Source organism: Myotis daubentonii, chromosome 14 (assembly GCF_963259705.1).
Source record: "Myotis daubentonii chromosome 14, mMyoDau2.1, whole genome shotgun sequence".
NCBI lineage: Eukaryota > Metazoa > Chordata > Mammalia > Chiroptera > Vespertilionidae > Myotis > Myotis daubentonii.
The window spans coordinates 27022352-27045244 of NC_081853.1; the positions used below are offsets into that span (position 1 = coordinate 27022352).

Here is a 22893-nt window from a genome sequence, read left to right on the forward strand (position 1 = left end):
AGAATGATCTAGCAGAGAGGGAAAGATGGCGATGATTCAAGAGACTTAAAAGAGACAGTACCTGGAGGGATGTCATTTAGACAAATACATGAACTACCTGTTTAAAAAATAGCCCCAATTGAGATAACAGAAGAAGAGAAACAAAAGGGTTGTATTATCTGAAATTAGTCTCTTACTAATAAATATAAAATTGCGTAGGTCACTTTTCCCCATCATTTTTTTTTTTTTTTAATTAAGGTACTAGACGGCCTGGTGCATGAATTTGTGCATGGGTGGGGTCTAGCCGCCTGCCCCAATGGGGGCCGATTGGGGCTGGGTTGGTGGGGGGGAGGGGACGCGGGAGGTTGGCCAGCTAGCCCCACCCCTGGTCGGGGTGGGAAGGGGCCGCTCAGGGGCCAGGCTGGCTTTGGGGGAAGAGGGGCCACAGGCGGTTGGGTAGGGCCGATCGGACCAGTTGGCCGCTGCAGTGCGTGTCATAGCGACCTGTGTTCCATCATTCCAGTTGCTTGACTTTTATATCCTATATAATAAAACCCAAATATGCAAATCAACTGAACGGCAGAATGACTGGTTGCTATGATGTTCACTGACCACCAGGGGGCAGATGCTTAACGCAGGAGCTGCCCCCTGGTGATCCACAGGGAGAACGCTGCTCAGCCAGAAGCAGGCTCACAGCTGGTGAGCACAGGGGTGGTGCTGGCAGGCAGACATCCCCCAAGGGGCCCCAAACTGCAAGAAGGCACAGGCCAGGCTGAAGGGGACCGCCCCCCTCCAGTGCACGAATGTCGTGCACTGGGCTTCTAGTATATTGATAATTCACATGTAGTAGATTACATTTGATAAACGCATATACCACCACAATCTAGGTCATATTAAAACTTTTATATTTAAGGCTGTAGGCTAGCTTGTCCTATGAGGTTGGACCCTGTACATATATGATCTACCACTATTTCTGCTTTGACGTATTTGTAAACCCATAAAATAGGCATATTCTTCCCTACAGTAAGTTACTAATTTGGTTCTACTAGGAGGATGTAATACAGGCTTGGGTTAGGAAGGTTTTTCCAAAAGCTAATTCAGACAAAAAACCAATTTTTTTTTCCAGAAAGTCAGTGCTGTGAAAAAGTAATTTATACTGGCATCATGTAGACAAACCACAATTATTTGCTTTTTTTTTTTTTTTTCATTTTAATTGGACATATTGAAGGTGATTAACTGGAACTGGAAGAATGATGAGTGAAAGAAATCACTACTGTCTAGACAATTCTAATGGAAAACAGAAAGATCCATTTACTCAAAATTGAAATAAATTTTGAGTCAAAATTTTGTGTCTGTGCCAAGATTTGGCATAAGGTTTTACCTCTTTTTCCTAGCCACTTCCCAAGGTGATTGATCTCATTTAGTTAATTCAGGGAATTTCCAGAACCAAAACCCAGGCAGGTCTCTAAGTTTTTGTTTTTAATAAGTGCATCAAGTGCCAGGAATTGGCTTCTGGACAGTATTGGGTCCCTGTTGCCAAGAAGCTGGGAATTATGGCAAGCCATTATGCAAAAATGTTTAGACTTGGTTTGGTTTTATTTCTTTTAACCTGACAGGTATTTCGGGGGACTGAATGTTTGTAATCTATTTAAATATGTCCTTTTGACCTATTTATTATTTTGACCTAGTTTATTCAGTGAAAGTAAATTGTGTAAATACGTACATGGCTTTTATTTTTGAATAATACAACTATTGAAATCCCAGTGGAGCCCCTTTAATTGCTTATAAAACAGATTTTATTTTTACTAATAAAAAAAAAATGCAACCTGGCCTGTGTGGTTCAGTGGTTGAGTGTTGACCAATGAACCAGGCTGTCACTGTTCAATTCCCTGTCCAGGCACATCTCTGCCAACTCAGGGCATTACCTACCTACTTAATCTTCATCAATCTGGTAGATGAAAATTTTTCTTTTTTTTTAAGTTTTAATTTTTTATTATTAAAATCAAGCATTTTTCATATGAACATTGACATTACTATTTCTTTATGTATTTGGCTTATTTTTATATTAGGGTATTATCTCATTGTCATTGATTTATAAGTGGGAAGTTAAATAAAAATTCTTAAGGATAGTAATCCAGTGATCTATGTGTTGCAGAATTGTTTACCAACTCTGAGATCTCTTTTAAGTATATTTGGTCTGTTGTTAGTTAAAAAATACTTATTTTTAGGTAGTCAAATCTGTCAGTCTCTTTTCAGTTAAGATTTCTAAATTCTATAACATGCTTGGAAGGGCCTTCCTTATTCCCAAATTATTAAAAAAATAGTTTTATTTCTTCTAATACTTCTATGGCTTTACTTTTCTTTTTCCTTTTTTTTTTTTACAGTTTTAATTTTCATATTTAAATATTTTATCTTTCTGGAATTTATTTTTGTGCAAGATGAGAAATTGAAATATAAGGTTTTGTTTAGTCAGATGGACAATTTTTTGTTTCAACAAGTGTTTCTAAAATATTCCATCCTTTCTTCATTGGTTTGAAATGCTACCTTTATCATATATAGAATTTTCATATAGAGATGAAGTACTTTCTGGACTTTAATTTCTCTTTTGTGAATCTATTTATCTGATTCTTAGCCAGTGTCACATTATTTCAGTCACTTTAGTGAAGTAATAATTTTGAAATCTGGTAGGCTAAAATTCCCTTCTTCCCCGTTATTCCTTTTTTTCAATATTCTTGGCTGTTCTACACAATATTCTTGGCCTTTCCTCTTCTACTTTAGAATCAATTTTATTAAGTTTCCTCTAAATTCTTTTGGTATCAGTTGACATGATATTTCTCATTTTGGTTTTGACCAATGTTTTATATTCTTCATTTTTTTAGTGTTAGGGTTAAAATTGGGGTCAAGCGGTTTCCTAACCCTAATTATCTTTTTTTGTTGCTTTACTCTTTTTTTGCGTTTGCTTCTAACAGTGTATCAGAGATGACCTCATCTTAAACATTCAGCAGTATTAGATCATTTTAAAAATCTATCTGAGCCCTAGCTGGCTTGGCTCAGTGGATAGAGCATTGACCTGCAGACTAAAGGGTCCCAGGTTCAATTCTGGTCAGGGCACATGCCTGGGTTGTGGGCTCAATCCTCAGTAGGGGGCATGCAGGAGGCAGCTGGTCAATGATTCTCTCTCATCATTGATGTTTCTCTCCTTTTCTCTCTCTCTCTCTCTCTCTCTCTCTCTCTCTCTCTCTCTCTCTCTCTCTCTTTCTCTCTTACTCCCTCCCTCCCTCCCTCTCTGAAATCAATAAAATATATATTTTTAAAACTCCATCTGAAAGCCAGACTTTTCCAGGCTGTTCTTCTTCACATGGATCTGTGATGTGTGCTTTTGCCTGGGGCTGAGTTTACGGCATGTATGTATCAGTTACATAGCTCTTCCTCTCCTAGAATCATAGATTATTCGCCAGTTTGGCAGATTCTTAAACTATTTAATAACCATATTTAGAGAGTTTTTATTTTATTTTATTTTATTTTTATATTTTATTGGTTTTTTACAGAGAGAAAGGGAGAGGGATAGAGAGTTAGAAACATCGATGAGAGAGAAACATCGATCAGCTGCCTCCTGCACACTCCCCACTGGGGATGTGCCTGCAACCCAGGTACATGCCCTTGACCGGAATCGAACCCGGGACCCTTGAGTCTGCAGGCCGACGCTCTATCCACTGAGCCAAACCGGTCAGGGCTAGAGAGTCTTTATAATAACCTTAATCTTTAGCAATTAATAGGATGTTATTTTTAAAAAAATTTTTTTTTTATTTCAGAGAGGAAGGGAGAATGAGAGAGAGAGAGAGAAACATCAGTGATGAGGGAATCATTGATCATCTGCCTCCTGCATGTCCCCTATTGGAGACTGAGCACACAACTTGGGCATGTGCCCTGACTGAGAATTGGACCGTGACTTTCTAGTTCATAGGTCAATGCTCAACCTATGAGCGACGCTGGCGGGCAGGACTGGATATTCAAATTTACTTCAAACTTAGTGTAAGCTATGATACCTGTTAAAAAGTAAGGAAAGATACAATGTAGACTACATTACAGGAAGTATGGCATCCAGATTAGAAAAGGTAATAGCTCCAATCTATGCTAACCAGTTTTTATAGACTCATACAGTGATTTTGTACCAGGGACTAACCCAGATGCTAGGGTGCGAAGCTGAGAGACATAGCCCACTTATAGTAGAACTATTGGTAAATGGTAACAGGCTCTATGAGAAGCCGGAGGAAGGGGATCCAGGCCCTAGACCACAGAGGCAGGGACAGCATTTAAGGAGGAGGTGCCACAGAGCACAGGCTGGAGAGGTGGAGCCATGGCCCTCACCAGCTATGAGACCTTGTACAAATCATTTGACCTCACTCTGTCTCATTGTCTTCATGTGTAAAAGGAAGTCAGTAGCAATGAATTTCACACGGTTGTCCTGAGCATTAATGAGGTGATGTATATATGTGAAGCCTCAAGAGTAGACTCTGGCACACAGTAGTAATTCAGGAAATGGTATGAAATCCCATCTTGAAGCGTTAGAAGGTAGTTGTCCCCTCAGACACAGACTTCCCAGCTGAAGGAATGGTGTACACCTAAGCCGGGGGAGTTAAGCTGGGCCTTTCCGGGACTGCAGAGTATTTCATGATTGGAGTGTGGGGTGCCTGGGGGGAGTCGCTAAGATAAAACTGGGAAGGGAGGCTTCTGTTTGGAGACCAGGAGCTTTGTGCCGTGTTGAGGAATCTGAGAGGCATTTAGGAAGTGTCCTGGGGTCCTTGAAGGTCTGAGGTTGAAGGGGATTGTCCAGACCAGTTTCATCAGTTGAAAGACTGGTTTGTTGTAGATGTGTGGAGGGGGAGGGGAGCTGTTTGAAGTGAACAGTGGTGCTCAGCCCTGGCTGCGCTGGGAACCATCTGGAGAACTTTTAACGGTCTGGTGCCCAAGTTGCCTCTATATCAGTTATATCAACAGCCCTGAAGGTAGGACCCAGGCATTGCTTCCCAGACAGTCCCACTGCACAGCCATGGTTGTGAACCATGGTAACTGCATTCAAACCAGATTTGATAACGTTCTCCATTAAAGAGGTGCCCACCAATTAAAGGATCCAGGGGATGATAAGTAAGATATGGTGGTCAGTTGGTTGAGGAGGGGGTTGATTATTTCTGGAGTGGGTCTCTGGGTGGACGTTGATCAATGCTCAGTTGTATACCAAGACTGAGAACATGAAAGAGAAGCAGATTTGGGTCTGAGGCTTTATTGAGTGAGCATGAGAAAGATAATGTGATTTAAAATGTGGATATCTAGGGAAAATGATACCCAACCAGTGGGCAGAGAGGGAAACTGAAGGGGCAGAGCCAGTGGTGTAGTTGAGAACTCAGGGGACAGCGAGTACATAATTGATGTCTAAGATGCTTGAGGAGACTGGAAGTGTAGAGCAGACATGAAAGAAGTAATTTATATGAGAATTTCCACTCAGAGAGACATAAGTAAAAGTATGTGAGGGTGCAGATGGGTCACAGGTTGAGGAAGAAGGGCTGTCAGTTTAGTCTGATGGTCTGTTATCCTTACTGCAGGGGACATGAGTATCTGTGAGAATCAGGAGGTGAGAGAAGGGGATTAAGGAGTATGAGCGAGTTTAGTGAGCTGAGGAAGGAAGTGTCTTTGTAGCCCTGCTCTTAAATGTTGGATTTTCCCCAGAGTTTCAGGATTGACTCTCCTTTACATACATACTTGCTGGGTGATCTCCTTCGTTACATCATATTACACTGCTACTTTCTAGGAGAAACATTGATAAACTGAAGTTTGGAGCAGTTAAGTAGTTGATATGGTAGTTCAGAAGATTATTGATTGGCTTAGGACGGGGGTGGGGGGCAATGCCCTGATACCATAATTCAGTGGTTCTCAACCTTCCTAATGCCGCGACCCTTTAATACAGTTCCTCATGTTGTGGTGACCCCCAACCATAAAATTATTTGTGTTGCTATTTTATAACTGTAATTTTGCTACTGTTATGAATCGTAATGTAAATATCTGATATGCAGGATGTATTTTCATTGTTACAAATTGAACATAATTATAGCACAGTGATTAATCACAAAAACAATATGTAATTATATATATGTTTTCTGGTGGTCTTTGGCGACCTCTGTGAAAGGGTCGTTCCACCCCCAAAGGGGTCGCAACCCACAGGTTGAGAACCGCTGCCATAATTTAAAATTTAACCCTTTTCGGTCCAACGTGAAGGCTGACTTGACAGACCAGGCGCTAGGAGCAGGTCCAGCGTCAAGGCTGAGGTTGACACCGCAAACCGGTTCAACATTCAATCCCGTCAATTAATTTGGACCAGACTGTTTGAATTCCAAAAATAAAATTGGACCGCAAAGGGTTAAAGTGTTGAAATCACTTGAAAATCCTACAATTTCCAACATTCTTAACCTAGGTAGCATTATATTTTTTTCTCTATTGTAATGAAACATCAAAAAACTACCAACTTGATATTTTGAAAACATGTAAAATATAATAAATATTTTATATTTATATTATAAAGAAATTCTAATATGCTTTCTACTTTTTTTTCTTTTTTACTTTATACTTTTTTTTGTTCTATGTCTAATAAAGATCTAACTGAATTTCTCAACTCTGATATTAACTGTTAGAGGCCCGGTGGACGAAGTACATGCGCTTGGGCGGGGGGGCAGTCCCTCAGCCTGGCTTGCACCCTCTCACGGTCTGGGAGCCCTTAGGGGATGTCCAACTGGGCATCCGTCTCGCCACCACCACTCCACTCACCAGCCATGAGCCCAGCTTGTGCATCTGCCCCCCGGTGGTCAGTGCGTGTCATAGCAACCGGGTATTCCGCCATTTGGTTGATTTGCATATTAGCCTTTTATTATATAGGATGCTTTGCATTATATATTCTCCAAATATTTTTTCCTCCATAAAACCAACTAAACATCCAGTAGTTAATTGGCAGATAGATTGGACTGTTAATTTTACAGATTTCCTATTTAGCAGAACTAATTGTATTCACTACAACAAAGCAAGTAAGCCTTTTTGTTTATAATTTAAATTATAAATTACTTAATCAAAACTGGGATTAGGACCATGGGGTTAGAAGGTGTCCTTAATATTGCAGAACACTAACCCGGTATTTTGATATCATTTCAGGTAACATTTCATTGGTTGCTTTTCCAGTTTCCAGCACCAACTCACCAACAAAGATTTTACCAAAAACCCTAGGACCAATAAATGTGAATGTTGGACCCCAAATGGTAAGAAAACCATCAAATGTTAGAACTTGAAAATTTACTAACTATGGATGGTCACATATTCTAGTTAATTTCTTAGTCACTTTTTAAAGTTTTATTTTTATCTGAATGTAACTGATTAAATCTTGAGAAAAAGAAAGGCACTCTTCAGTGTTTAATTTTCATACATTTGACTCAGGATTCTGGATGTGTAATAAGATTTGCTCTGTGTGTGAGGCTTTTCTTGCTTCTCATTGGTTAAATTGATTTAAAATCTGTTATGTTTTATGTTCTCCTCCCATTATTTCTTATAAAATAATCACCACCCTAAACTATGTACTCATATAAATTGAATGTGACCCATTAGTTAATTTCTATCTGGAGCTATTAATTTGAAATCTTTGATTAAAGGACATTTGGGGGAAAACAACATGCCAATTCATTTACATTTTTAACAGAAATAATGGATGAAAAATGTTTAACTTTCTCTGTAAGTAGTTTATTAGTGATGTTAGAGCTTGAAGTAGATAGCACTTTTTTTTAAAAGTATATTTCTATTTATTTCAGAGTGGAATGGAGAGGGAGAGAGAGATAAAAACATCAATGATGAGAGAGAATCATTGATAGGCTGCCTCCTGCATGCCCCCTACTGGGGATGGAGCCCACAATTGGGGCATGTGCCCTTGCCTGGAATCGAACCTGGGACCTTTCAGTCCGCAGGCTGACGCTCCACCCACTGTGCCAAACCGGCTAGGGCTAGATAGCACTTTTAAAAAGCCTTATTTATAAACAAAGTCTCATACCCTACTACTCTAAAAACTATACCAAATTTGCCCTGGCCGGTGTGGCTCAGTTGGTTTGGTGTTGTCCCGGGTACCAAAAGGTCACCAGTTTGATTCCTGGTCAGGGCACAAGCCCAGGTTGTGGGCTCAATCCCCAGCAGAAGGGACATGCAGGAGGCAGCCAATCGATGTCTCTCTCTCTCTCGCTCTCCCTTTCTCTTTCTCTCAAATCAATGAAAACATATTATAAAAAACTATACCTAATTTAAATGGCTTCACGCACTACTTAGCAAAAGTGCATAAACATTTGAACAATAACTCTTCATTGTCAGTGCTTACATGTTCTCATCTATGGAGCAACAAAGATAAAATTTGCCCATAGTATACAGCCCAGTAGAGTAGGCTAAACATAAAATTGTTTAGACAAAAATAACTTTTAACATACTTAATGGCTCCAGAAAGTCTTTACAATTTTTAAGACATTCTAGACATGACATTTTTCCTGATCGCTTGAGGACTGTTAATTATCTACAGAATCCAAGCCAAAGATCTTACACAATTTACTATAACTATGTGAAGAATGTGATCTAGCTACAAACTTCATAGAGACTTGAGCTCAGGTAAGTGTTCCCAATTCAAGGTAGTTCAGGGTATATTTTCCAACATTTGCTAAGCATTTGCCCCTCACCAGCCACTACAGTAGGTACAAGTGAGATAAGACACCTGCCTTTAAAGTCTGTATTTTGAAATGTGATAATATAAGCACCAAAATTAAACAAACATACCAGAACTCTTATGTGTTTGCCATAAAAGTCAATGGCATGTTGTTTTCCCCTTACAGAAATCCTCTGGTTTTGAGATGCTGTTTTCTATTAGTATTTTAGTGATGCTGCTATGGCTCAAGTGCAGGTTTCTCTTTTGGAGACATGTAATTTCTCTTTCCATTGTTAGTTTGTATAATGTACATGACAGTCTTTATACACTTTGGTTCTGACAGTAAGCAATCAGGTATACATGCTACTGACGCAGTTACTGCAGAATCAGCAAACAAAGGTCCGAAGGAGAGGAGATCGGGGGCTCTGCTTTAAACCAGGCCAGCCCAAGGCCTTTATTTGTCTCCCTAATTCTCGGGGGCTTTTTGCAGTTCTTAGGACTTGGACCAGAATCAGAGTTTTTGTTTTGATTTCCTAATTGATGTAGAACCCCGATTAGAGCCATTTCTTTCTTCTCCTCTTGCTTGCTTCTCTTGAACATTGTCCTTTCACCTTCAATTTTTCATTCATGATTTTTAAAAATATTTGTTTAGTTAGGAATTAGTGAATAAAACCTAATTTCTTCTTACAGAAAATTTAAATTTCATGTCTCTTTGGAAGCCAAATCTTAATGGTAGGTAGAAATTTCAAAAGGCCCTGAGAAAAAAGTTTTGTTCAGTATTTATAGAAACTAGCAGTAACTTTTATTTTGGGATACTTTCCCTTTTCCTAAAGGTTTCTGCATATATATATATATATATATATATATATATATGATACTCTCATGATTATCTTTATTTTAATGTGGTTAAAACTGCATGTTTCTTATATTGAAAACTAATATTTTGTCAAATAATGGAATCCTTGTCCTGGCCGGTTTAGCTCAGTGGATAGAGTGTCAACCTGCAGACTGAAGGTTCAGTTCACGAGTTCGATTCTGTTCAAGGACACATACTTTGTTTGTAGGCTCCATCCCCAGCCCAGGTTGGGGGGCCTGCATGAGGCAACCAATCGATGAATCTCTCTCATTGATGTTTCTCTCTCTCTGTCTCTCCCCCTCCCTTCCACTCTCTAAAAGTCAATGGAAAAATATCCTTGGGTGAGGATTAACAACAACAATAACAACAACAAAAATGGAATTATTTAACATAACATTTTATAATTATATAGTTTTTTCCCCTTCAAAATAGGTGTTCCCTTGGCCTTTTTTAACTGTAGATGGCAGTAGTACATAAGATATATTGATTGAAGGTGGAAAATCTCTAGAATGAGGCTCAATTGCTGTATGATTTTCATTGCGTAACTGTAATCTGTTGTCAAAAGAAACCACGATTACATTTAAATTAAGGTCGTCTCTGTTTTTTTTGGGGAGTGTGTGTGAAATTTATTCATTTTCCTTATCAGATCAACTGAATATCAGAAGTAGTTACCTCTAATTTTCTTTCATTTTAATTTGGGATTTCAAAATTAAGGTTCAGTTTTGTAACGTGTGTCTGACTCATCACCTACATAGTTTTCCTATGTTTAATGGTTGATTAGTTCTGTTGACTTCCCTTTGGTTTTGTTTCTTAAGACTCACTGTCCTAGTTTAAGAATTCATTGCATCTCACATGAACTTATAACTTGTCTTTCCAGTTCAAGTCCTTCATCTCCAATTTGTTCATTCAGGAAATGTTTATTAAGGACTTACTGTGTATCAGGCCCTTTGCTAAGAGAAGGGAACAGAGTATTGCTATTTACTCTCAGATCAGAAGAAAATATCTGACAATCTGACAAAGAGGAAGAAAAAATAAACTAGAACATAGCAGTTCATTTCCAAAGTCATTCTCAGTAATGATAACCATGTTTCCCTATGCTTGTTTCCCTTCCTTCTTTCTTTTTCTTTCTACAAAGCCCTTTAAATCAGATAAAACCGAGTCTGTAGGCTACAAATAACAGATATAGAGAAAGAACTCCTTAGTAATAAAACTGCACAAGTAATGCAGTCTGTTTCAAGGGTAGGTTGGAACACATAGAATTGCTTTTTGGGCACCCCTGTTCTTGAAAGTGTAGACGAGACTGATCAAATACTGAAATTTTGCTCCTTAAGCTGTCACACTCAATGACAATATGATAAAGGACATCTGAATGTGTGATGTAGTGATTGGAGAAAACTGTCTTTTATATTGTATTTTTCTTATTGGATTTTTATATAATCCTTTGTAGTATATCAGTGAATAAAGAAACTACTTTTTTTAATCATTTTAAAAGCTGGGTCTTTTCTCTCAGTTCAGTAAGTATTTATTGCACTTTCCTGTGAGCACTGTGTTAGGCCCTGCAAACATTCTCTCTGCCCTTGAAGATCTTGCACTGAAACGGAGGTGTGGAGGTGGGATGGGATGCATGGAGAGGTAGGAGGTCCAAACACATTGTCTAGTTTTCATATTTTCACACAAGGCAAACTTCTGAATGCCCTGTTTGATCATCCCTGGCTTATTGTAGAGAGTCAGAATTCTCTAGATATCTTATCCTTGTTTATTGTCTTTTGTGTTTATTTATTTATTTTTAAATTGATTTTAAAGAGAGAGGAAGGGGTAAGGAGAAAGTGAGTGAGGAACATTAATGTGAGAGAGAAACATCAATCAGTTGTCTCCCATATGAACCCTGACCAGGATCAAACCTGCAACCTGAGTGTCTGCCCTAACCGGGAATCGAACCTGTGACCTTGCAGTGTATGGGATGAAACTCCAACCAACTGAGCCACACTGGCCAGGGCCCAAGGGACTTTTTTAAAAAGTCCATATTCTGCCCGGGCCTGAGTTGGTTGAGCATTGGCCCATGCACTGAAAGGTCTCTGGTTCAATTCCCGGTCAGGGCACATGCCCAGGTTGCAGGTTCAGTCCCTAGTCACGTGGAGGCAACCAATCGATATTTCTCACAACAATGTTTCTCTCTCTCTCTTCTCCCTTCCTCTTTCTCTAAAATCAATAAAAACATGTTTCTAAAAAGCAATAAACACCCTAGCCAGTTTGACTCAGTGGACAAAGCAGACCAAAGGGTCCTGGGTTTGATTCCGGTCAAGGGCATGTACCTCAGTTGCAGGCACCTCCCCTGGTCGGGGCTTGTGCAGGTGGAAACCAATCGATATGCTTCTCCTGTCTTTCCCTCTCTCTTCCACTCTTTCTAAAAAATCAATGGAAAAATATCCTTGGGTGAGAATTAAAAAAAAAAAAAAAGCAAAAGCAGTAAACAAAAAGTCCGTATCTTTAGTTCCATTAATTCCTTTCCTGAAGTCTATCCTTAGGAAATAGAAATTAAGGCCAAGATCATTGTACAAAAATGTTTATCACAGCATTGTTTATAGTAGTGAATAATTGAATATCCATATATCTAATAGGGAATAATATATTTACATGATGGAATGTTTTACTGACATATTTAAAGAACATGTCATTAAAGAATATTTAATGACATGAGAACATGCTCTTGAAAAAAAAGAGAAAAAGATAAAGTTGCATCTGTATAATAATCCAAATTGTGTAATGCTTTTGCCTATATTTTGGACTATGAAGATCTGATTTACTGTTACCCAGATCTAGTAAATCAAGCTTGACTGGAATTAGGTTCTGTAATTGCAAAGAAAGCTTTTCATTTTTCTGATTTTTAAAACATTGTCAGTTGCCAGCTAATCCTTCCAAATTGCTCTTCACTTGCTGAAACCTGCATTATGATCTCATGTCAGTATACAATCCTAGGATATAAATGAATCAGAGGTACTGCTTATGTTTTAGATGATTAAGCATTTTAGACAATAAGGTTTCCTCCTAATAAGGTTAGCAATCAACATTATTTTGTGCCTGTAGGCTTTTCATAATAACTAAGGATATTATCTTCTTTGTCCTAACTTCACAGATTATAAGCACACCACAGAGACTGACCAGTTCAGGAAGTGTTCTGATCGGGAGTCCATACACCCCAGCACCAGCAATGGTCACTCAGACACACATAGCAGAAGCTACTGGCTGGGTTCCAGGGTAAGAGTGTTGTTACAAGTTACCATTTTAAAAATAAAATTTAAAGAGTTCTGACATTTTTTTCTTAGGATCTTGTCTTCTGTGCTTGTGTTATGTTAGTCTAGTCCTTAAAAACTAATACGTTTCCTTTAAAATTACCAATTTATATGACTTCATGTCTTAGATATAAGTCATTCATGGAGCAACCATTTTAAAACAGAGAAAAACATTATAATAATATCTTGTATCTGAATCTTTTTACTTTTTTTCAACTCTGAAAGAGAACTATTTTTTATTATTATGGTATTTAGCTGCTTTGGAGATGTCAAAACTATATTTTATATTGTTGTTGTTTTTTTTTAATATATTTTTATTGACTTTTTACAGAGAGGAAGGGAGAGAGATAGAGAGTCAGAAACATCGATGAGAGAGAAACATCGATCAGCCGCCTCCTGCACATCCCCCACCGGGGATGTGCCCGCAAGCCAGGTACATGCCCCTGACCGGAATCGAACCTGGGACCCTTCAGTCCACAGGCCGACGCTCTATCCACTGAGCCAAACCGGTTTCGGCTATTTTATATTGTTTTAACAAAAGATATTTTAAGTGTTGGTGATACTGAGAATTTCCCCTGTGAATTCTTGTTTCCTTTAAAAAAATCAGAAAAGGAACCAGGGGAAAGAGGCCAAATTCTATGTTATTCATTTGCCACTTTTAGTACCAAACCTTCACATGTTTCATCTTTGTCTGCAAAATACCCTTACCCAACCTCTCTCCTTTGCTTATCATTTTTAACATCTCATCTTTCCATAAAATAAAAGGAAATAGTAAAATTAATGACTCAAAACTTTATTCTGTTACCTTAGAAGTTATTTAAATTGTTATTTAAATACTGTATGGGTAGTTCCATCTTTGACTTACAACTGTGAGTTCTAGCAAACAGACAATAAATCTTGGTTGAGTAAGAATTTCCTCCCTTCAAAAATATTAAATGAGTTTGGCAAGCGTGGCTCAGTGGTTGAAGCTTCAACCTATGAACCAGGAGGTCACAGTTCGATTCCCAGTCTGGGCACATGCCTGGGTTTGGGCTCCATCCCCAGTGGGGGGGTCCTGCAGGAAGCAGTTGATCAGTGATTCTCTCTAATCATTGATGTTTCTATCTCTCTCTCTCTCTCTCTCTCTCTCTGAAATCAATAAAAAAATATATTTTTAAAAAGAATATTGAATGAATTAATGAAATAGTCCTGGCAAAGTGTTTTAAGTCATATTCAAACACCTACGCATACATATATTATAGATAGAAGAGTTTCATATGTGGTCATACTTTTCCATTATCAAATGAGATGACATGACAGTTACCTGTAATTCCATGGTGTTTATTCAGTCCTTGTGAGCATTCTCATGTAGATCCAAAAGTTACCTTGGATTTCTGCACAGCCCTGAGAGATTATAACATGAACTCGTGCCTGTACCAGGGGTTTGGAGATGACCAGGGTTTGGATAGTACCAGCCCCAGCCGTGCTTTATGTTGGAGGTGGTATGACTGTCGTGTCTTTATAGTCAGTCATCCCAGAGTAAATCAAACTTCTCTGTGCCTTTTCTTTTGTGAACCTGCAGTGTTTTCCTCCTTAAGGATTCATTGAACTCATTTCAAACTAGGTTATCCTATTGTGATTTCTTGGTCCTTTCATAAAATTTAAGTTTTTATTTTATGGACATAACTTTTATATTAGTTTTTATGTTTAGCTATATAGTGGCATTAGACAACTTACAGTAAATTATTCATGAAATAAAGTAGTGTTTATATGTTCTTTTTATGCCTTTTTTTCTTTTCTTTTTAGTGATAGAAAACGGGCTAGAGAATTTATAGACTCTGATTTTTCAGAAAGGTGAGTATGAGTGTATCTTGTTTGGGAGATGCTACTCCATAAAGAGGTTTGGTACCCAGACTCTAGCTTAAGTTAGTGAGATGTGTTTATCCACACAACTTTAACTTGATTTTCTACCATGGTTCTGTACCACACTGAGTATTTTCTTCACTTGTCGTTACATAAATTTAGTATTAAATTTCTATTTTTATGGTTTCAAAGGTGAATAGATTGGCTATTGGTAATATGTCATTTAGCTCCCTCCCTTCTTTTGGGAAATGCAGTGTTTGACCAAGGTGACTACTACACCTGACCTCAACATGCCCAAATATTTTAAAAACAGGTTTGACTGAGCACATTTGACTGAGCACATAGTAAATTCTTACTTCTTTCTCTAAATAATACATCGAGTATAATGTAACCTTTCTTTAGACTGTTAGGACAGTGGTTCTCAGTTCTCGGTGTGCCTCAGAATTTCCTGTGGTTTTTTGAAAAATATAGATGCCTGCCTACCAAGTGAGAAACTCTAGGATTAAAAACTCTCACTTTACGGTCATTATTTGAGCTTAAGTTCAATATTCCATGCAAGTCACTACACAAAGTACAATATTAATGTTGCACTGTTAAAGTAGGATGCATAGAGTTGAATTCTGTAAGATTGTTACAATTTTAAATAAAACCTTGCCAGTTACGCTTTTTAAATTTTATTTTTAAATTTTATTTTTGGTTCTAGGATTTTGTAATTTCCCTTTTCAATGGTATTTCCGTCTCCTTTGTCCTGTTAGGTCATCTATTCTCAATATAATAGTTTTCTGTCTTTTCCACTTTCTAGTTTGCTATCTCTGACTTGCTGGGCAACTATGTGGCCAGTTGTGTTAGAATTCAGTCTAAAATAAAAGTGAATAGGCTCTGAGTGAGGACCTTGGGCTATATATTTTAAAAGTGTGTTTTCTTGCATTGACACTGGCTCTGCTGTAGTTCCTTGGTGGCCTTTGTTGCTTGCTTCTTGGTTCTTAACTATTTTGAACACAAAATCATGTTTGAGGAATTGCTGTGTCATATAGAAATATATACCAAAATGTTCTTTTCTCTCTAATGGAAATTCCTCTTTCCAACTCATACTGGTCTTTGTGTTTATCCTAGGAAAGAGTAGCAGTGTAAGTTCTTAAAGATGTATTTAGCAATGTTTAAGGCCTTAAAATAGGGTTTGTCGTTAGTTACGGTTGGTGGCACCTGTGTACTACAAACAGTATATAAACAATAAGATTCCCTTCATATTCTCCTTCATAAGAAAAAGATCTCTAAAGATCACATTAAAAGTGCCAGATTAAATTTGTGGGCATAACCACTGATTCAATTTTCCTTTTCTGCATCTGGGTTCAGTGGCTTTTTGGGGGTGAGTGTTGTGCTATTATTCTCTTTTATTTTTAAACTAGGGGCCCGGTGCACGAAATTCGTGCACTGGGTGTGTGTGTGTGGGGGGGAGTGTCCCTCAGCCCAGCCTGCCCCCTCCAACATACTGGGAGCCCTCAGGCATTGACCCCCATCACCCTCCAATCGCAGGATCGGCCCCTTGCCCAGGCCTGACACCTTTGGCCTAGGCGTCCGGCCCGGACAGTGGGGACCCGCAGCTGCAGCGGCCCCGCGATCGTGGGCTCCGCTTTAGGCCCAGGCAAGGGACCCCTAGCTCCCGGCACTGCCAGCTTCGACCGTGCCCAGCTCCCATTGCTGGCTCCACCCCTACTTCCTGCTATCACTGGCCAGGGCGGCAAAGGGCCCGATTCCCAGGGCCGCCTTTGCCCTTCCCCCCAGCTCTTAGCTCCCCCCTGGGTTTCCGATCACTGTCAGTGGCAGGGGGCTTCTTCCTGCTTTCCCTTTCACCTCCCTGCATTGTGCCTACATATGCAAATTAACCGCCATCTTGTTGGCAGTTAACTGCCAATCTTAGTTGGCAGTTAACTGCCAATCTTAGTTGGCAGTTCATTTGCATATAGCCCTGATTAGCCAATTAAAAGGGTATCGTCGTACGCCAATTACCATTTTTCTCTTTTATTAGATAGGATATAACCACAAACATTACTACCTGTGGTTTTTATTGTTGTTCTTACAAATGTTTCTTTTCCTCCAGATTTATTGTATTTTTCTATAATGCTGTGAAAGGTTTTTGTTTCTCTCCTCCCAAGTGTTTAGGTTAAAAAAGCCAGCTCTAAACCATAGACTTTTATCTCTCCATGTCTCATATGTTTATTTAGTATGATATGTAAATATTTACTAGTATATTGGTTTTCCTCAGAGATTTATACATCAATATATGTAGACATATACAAGCTTCTTTTTTCAAAATATATTTTTATTGATCTCAGAGAGGAAAGGAGAGGGAGAGAGAGATAGAAACATCAGTGATGAGAGAGAATCATTGATTGGCCGCCCCCCACATGCCCCACACTGGGGATCAAGCCTGCAACCCAGGCATGTGCCCTGACCAGGAATCAAACCCCGTGACCTCCGGGTTTGATGCTCAACCACTGAGCCACGCCAACTGGGCTATACAAGCTTCCTATCCTCATCTTATTACTTGACAGTACAATTTTAGGTCTGTTTTACACAACTGTTTTTCTTGGTTAAGGCCATTTGCAGAAGCAAGTCAGTTTCTGAAGAAATCTTGTTTGGTGGGTGAAGGATCCATTGAGATATTCTCTTTAGTTTTTCCCTGTATTCTCATCCACTGGAGTTCTTTGCACAGAGCTTGCAGAAGGAGCTATGAAAACCTCTTTCTGGTCTTGCCTGGGGTTTTGATCCTGGAAGATGTTCGTTCACTTTCTCTTTTTATCTTTGGACAGAATCTGATGGTGTCTCTTAAATCTCTTTCCCAAATAGGTCTGCTTTCGCTTCAGGACTTCTACTGGGGGAGGAAAGTTCTTAATACCTTTTTTCTGTTGGAATTCAGTTAAAATGTTTATTTATAATAAACCAATATAATTTAAACTGTATAATACACTAATAATAATCAAAATCTGTATAGTGAACATTTGTACTACTTCAGTGATGTTGATGGAGTTGTTCATGCAACAAATATGTTGAAGATCTATTAAGTATTGCTGTGTTCTAGGCATTGGAGAGAATAATAAACAAGAGAGAAGTCTCTGCCCTTAAAGAGTTGATATGGGGGTGTTCAATAAACAGATATCATTTTAGTCTGTGTTAGGTGGCATGAAAAAAAATAAGAAGGGGCTTTGTGGATTATTGGCAGGATGGTGGCTGTCTTAGAGCAGGCCTCTCTAAGGAGGTAACATTTGAATGCAAAGAAGTCAGGCATGTAGCTAGCCTAGTCGTGGTGGGGAGCCAGGGATTCAGGGCAGAATGAATGGCAAATGCAGAGCTAAATGAGGAACCAGGCTGGAGTATTTGGGGAAGCAGAGTGGCTTGGAGATAGTAAGAAAGGCAAAATGATGAGATGAGGGTGAAGAAGTAGGCAGGGGTCACATCATAAAAGGCCTTATAGGTCTCAGTAAGGAATTTGTTTTTATTTTAAGAAGGGCAATGACATGCTAATTTACACTGGCTTCTGAGCAGGAAATGGATTCTAAGGAGACCTGAACAGAAGCTGGGAAATCAGTTCAAGGCTAATGCAGGGGCGGTGGCTTGGCAGTGGAGATGGGGAAAAAATGAATTAATTTTGGAGGTAGAACCAACAGGATTTATTGATAGATTGAATGAAGGAAAGGGGGCAATAAAGGATGGCTCTTGGTTGTTTTGCACGAACAGCTGGGTGAATATTGATGCCATTTACATTTATTGTTGCTAGGAGTAGGTTTGGGGAGGGATTGAATTTTGTTTTAGACCAATGAAGTTCAAAAAGTTTATTAGTTATCTAAATGATTAATATCATTAAGTCTATTTTATAAGTAGTGCATCCGCATGTAAATGGTCAGGCCTAGATGACATACCCCAGGAGGGAGAGAAGGTCCATAAGGAATAAACATTTAGTTCCCATCTCAAATCCCCATCCCTACCCCCAACACATACACAATGGATGCATACTTACAGGAACATGAGTGTGTGTTTTTTCTAAATTATTTTATCAATTTACTAAATTATCTTGTTGATGTAAATGTTCTGGTTGACTCATTTTAATGAGAAATAAAGTTTTTATTAGATACAATAAAATTATCCTGGCGTATACTGTTTTATATTACAAATTTTAGTTTTATATTACTTTTTAAAATAAAAATAAATTATTGGAAATTATAAAAAGATAGTGGTTATGGATTCCAGCTAAGTGCCTAAAAAGATAAAATAACTTTTTCTTTTTTAATTTATTAATTTTAGAGAAAGATAAGAAGGGAAGGAGCGACAAACATCAACCTGTTATTCCACTCACTGATGCCTTCATTGGTTGACTCTTGCATATGCCCTGATCAGGGATGGAACCCACAACCTTGGTGTATCGGGATCATGCTCCAACCAACTGAGCTACCCGGCCAGAGCATAGATACTTTTCCTTTTATTCTTTGGGCACAATTTATTTGAATACTTGAAATGAAATTATTAGTAAAATGTAACATGCTTTTCAAAGTATACTATATTAGTAGTTTTTTTTTTCTTTTCTTTCTCAATTTGGTTTTATTTGGTAAGGAATGCTTCCTACGTAGTCCACATCCTGTGGTGAAATTTGGTGTAATTTAGAAAGGGGGTGTTGGTGTTTCAAAGAGCTCAGGTTCTAAGGAAGTGTGTGAACTCTTTATTTAAGATTTAGATAGGGAGATTCCAGTTTAAGATGGTAACTGAACACCATGTTTGCACCACAATACCTGAAATCCTATTGACATTCTCATGTAAAAAATAAAAGGAGCCCTAGCCGGTTTGGCTCAATGGCTAGAGCATCGGCCTGCGGACCAAAGGGTCCCTGCTTCGATTTTGGTCAAAGGCACACTCCTCCCCAGTCCAGAGCCTGGCCGGGGCGCGACAGGAGGCAACCAATCAGTGTGTTTCTCTGACATCGATATTCATTTCTCTTGCATGGAATGGAATTGCTGGGTCACATGGTAATTCTCTGGCCTTTTGAATAACTGCCAGACTTTTTTCCAGAGTGGCTGTTTTCACCAACAAAAATTTCCAGTTTCTGTACATCATTGTCAGCACTTACCTGTTTCATTTATTTCACAACCTTGTGGATGTGAAATTGTATCTTATTAGGGTTTTGATTTTTTATTTCCCTAATGGCTGATGATGTTGAGCATCTTTTCATGTGCTTATTAACCATTTGTATATCTTCTTTGACCAACGTATGATCAGATCCTTTGGGTTGTCATTTTATTATTGAGTTGTAAGAGTTTTGTCGGGAAAAGGCACACCTTTTCTGAATGTGGCATTGGTAGTAATAAACTAGATGTGACCATGGAAGTGACTTAAATAATAAAGAATAGCTGGTTTGGCTCACTGGATAGAGTGTCGGCCTGCAGACTGGAGGGTCCTGGGTTCAATTCCGGTCAAGGGCACAATGAGTTTGTTTTTTTATCCATAATTAATGATGGAATGCTAAAACCATATCATCTCATTTTACAGAGATAGACTGGCTAATGAAGCCACTAAACCATCAACATTTAAGCATAAAAGACAAGACATAAATAAGTTCAAAACCTAAAGAACCACTGAAAAAATAAATTATTGTACAACTATTACCACTACCCATCTCCAGAACTTTTTTTGACCACCCCACACTGAAACTCTGTATGCATTAAGCAGTAACTCCCCACATCCTCTGGCTCAGTAGCCACAGTTTTACTTTCTGTCTATGAATTTAACTGTTGTAGGTATCTCATATAAAAGGAATCATATAGTATTTACCTTTTCATACTTGGCTTATTTCACGTATCAGGTCTTTAAGGTTCATTCATGATGTAGTATGTATCAGAATTTCATTCTCTTTTAAGGCAGAATAATATTGCATTCATTATATGTTTTTTTATTTATTCATCTGTTGATGGATGTTTGAGTTGTTTTCACATTTTGGCTATTGAATATTGCTGCTATGATCATGGGTGTACAAATATCTGTTGGAGTCTCTGCTTTCAATTAATTCTTTTGCTATGTACCCAGAAGTAGAATTGCTGGATCATATGGTACTTATGTTTATTTTATTATTATTTTAAATATATATGTATATTATTGTTTTCAGAGAGGAAGGGCAAGGGAAAGAGAGATAGAAACATCAATTATGAGAATCATTGATTGGCTGCCTCCTGCATGTCCCTTATTGCGGATCTAACCCACAACCTGGGCATGTGCCCTTGACCAGAATCGAACCCGGGACCCTTAAGTCCACAGACCAACACTCTATTCACTGAGCCAAACTGGGTAGGGTTGGTACTTCTTTCTATGTTTAAATTTTTGAGGAATTGCCATAATATTTTCTACACCCATTTTACATTCTCACAGCAATGCACAATGGTTCCAGTTTCTCCAGATCCTCACAATATGTCTTGTTTTTGTTTTTGTTAATAGCCATCCTAATGGGTGTGAGTGCTATCTCATTATGGTTTTGATTTGCATTTCCCTGATGATTAGTAATGTTGAGCATCTTTTCATGTGCTTATTGATCATTCATATCTTTTTTTTTGTAGAAATGTCTTTTCAATTCCTTTGCCCATTTTTTAATTGGGTTGATTATTTTTTTTTTTTGGTTGAATTGAGTTCTTTATATAGCCTTTTACCTTTTAATGTTCTTTCACTAGAGGCATTGTTCATTTGACTTTCAAAGAAGTTTTTATAGAAGGGTTACCAGGTCCAAATTTCCTACCTGTGTACTGCAGGTGTTGACTATTCTCACTACTATTGACTTTTAATGTAGACATTGATTGGTGGTTGTTGTTTTTGGCACAATGCTTTAACAACCTTCAGAGAACCAACGTAGTTTCTTGATCCAGCCAATGTTGAGCAGTACCCTTCAGTTTTGTATTGGTTATGAAGATTCTGGAGCTGACGAAGAGGAACATCACCTAGAGCAGTGGTCGGCAAACGCATTAGTCAGCAGAGCCAAATATCAACAGTACGATTGAAATTTCTTTTGAGAGCCAAATTTTTTAAGCTTAAACTATATAGGTAGGTACATTGTTATTAACTTAATTAGGGTACTCCTAAGCTGGCCTTTGCTAAAAATGTGGTATTTGGTGGAAGAGCCACACTCAAGGGGCCAAAGAGTCGCATGTGGCTCGTGAGCCACGGTTTGCTGACCACTGACCTAGAGGTACTAAATGTGCTGTGCATGCTATACCATTTAATCCTCACAGTATCTTTGTGAGAGCGGTTTTGTATCCCCATTTTTCTGATGGATGAGGACTCTGGGTCAGAGTTAAATATATAACTAATAGAGGCCTGGTGCATGAGATTTGTGCTGTGGGGATGGGGGGTGTGGGGGGCCTCAGCCCAGCCTGCTCCCTCTTGCAGTCTGGAACCCCTTGGGGGATGTCCGCCTGCCAGGGGGATCGGGCCTAAGCCAGCAGTTAGACATTCCTCTCGCAGTTGGGGGCTCTCGCAGTCTGGGACCCCTCCTTACTGCCCACCTGTAGTAGAGGCAGGAGAGGCTTCCGCCACCGCTGCTGCGCTCACCAGCCATGAGCCTGGGCTTGTGGCTGAGCAGCGCTCCCCCTGTGGGAGCATACTGACCACCAGGGGGCAGCTCCTGCATTGAGTGTCTGCCCCCTGGTGGTTAGTGCATGTCATAGTGACCGGTCGTTCCACCATTCTGTCGATTTGCATAGTATGCTTTTATTATACAGGAGTAGAGGCCCGGTGCACAAAAATTTGTGCACTTGGGAGGGGGGGTGTCCTTCAGCCCGGCCTGTGCCCTCTTGCAGTCTGAGACCCCTCAGGGGATGTCCACTTGCCAGCGGGGAGCAGGCCTAAGCTGTGGTCGGACATCCTTAGCGCTGCTGAGGAGGAGGGAGAGGCTCCCACCACTACCGCTGTATTGGCAGCCATCAGCCTGGCTTGTTGCTGAGCAGAGCTCCCCCTGTGGGAGCGCACTGACCACCAGGGGGCAGTTCCTGCATTGAGCATCTTCCCCCTGGTGGTCAGTGTGTGTCATAGTGACCAGTCATTCCCAGTTTTTCTGTTAGGGTCAGTTTGCATATTACCCTTTTACTATATAGGATAGAAGCCTGGTGCACGGGTGGGGGCCGGCTGGTTTGCCCTGAAGGGTGTCCCGGATCAGGGTGGGGGTCCCCACTGGGGTGCCTGACCAGTAT

General features: G+C 39.3%; 1 protein-coding gene across 21 annotated transcripts in view; it reads left to right on the forward strand.

Moving 5' to 3' along the window:
* TFDP2 (transcription factor Dp-2) overlaps positions 1 to 22893 on the forward strand; it is a 123755-nt gene that overhangs the window by 83739 nt on the left and 17123 nt on the right. For 10 of the 21 annotated variants that reach the window (XM_059663713.1, XM_059663712.1, XM_059663714.1 and 7 more), the window contains 3 exons: positions 7174 to 7277; positions 12679 to 12800; positions 14621 to 14668. In XM_059663713.1, the coding sequence (XP_059519696.1) occupies positions 7174 to 7277; positions 12679 to 12800; positions 14621 to 14668 (274 nt within the window). Of the gene's footprint in view, positions 1 to 7173; positions 7278 to 8569; positions 8656 to 12678; positions 12801 to 14620; positions 14669 to 22893 lie in introns of those variants that run through there. The other 11 variants (XM_059663729.1, XM_059663730.1, XM_059663732.1 and 8 more) reach the window with 5 other exon arrangements.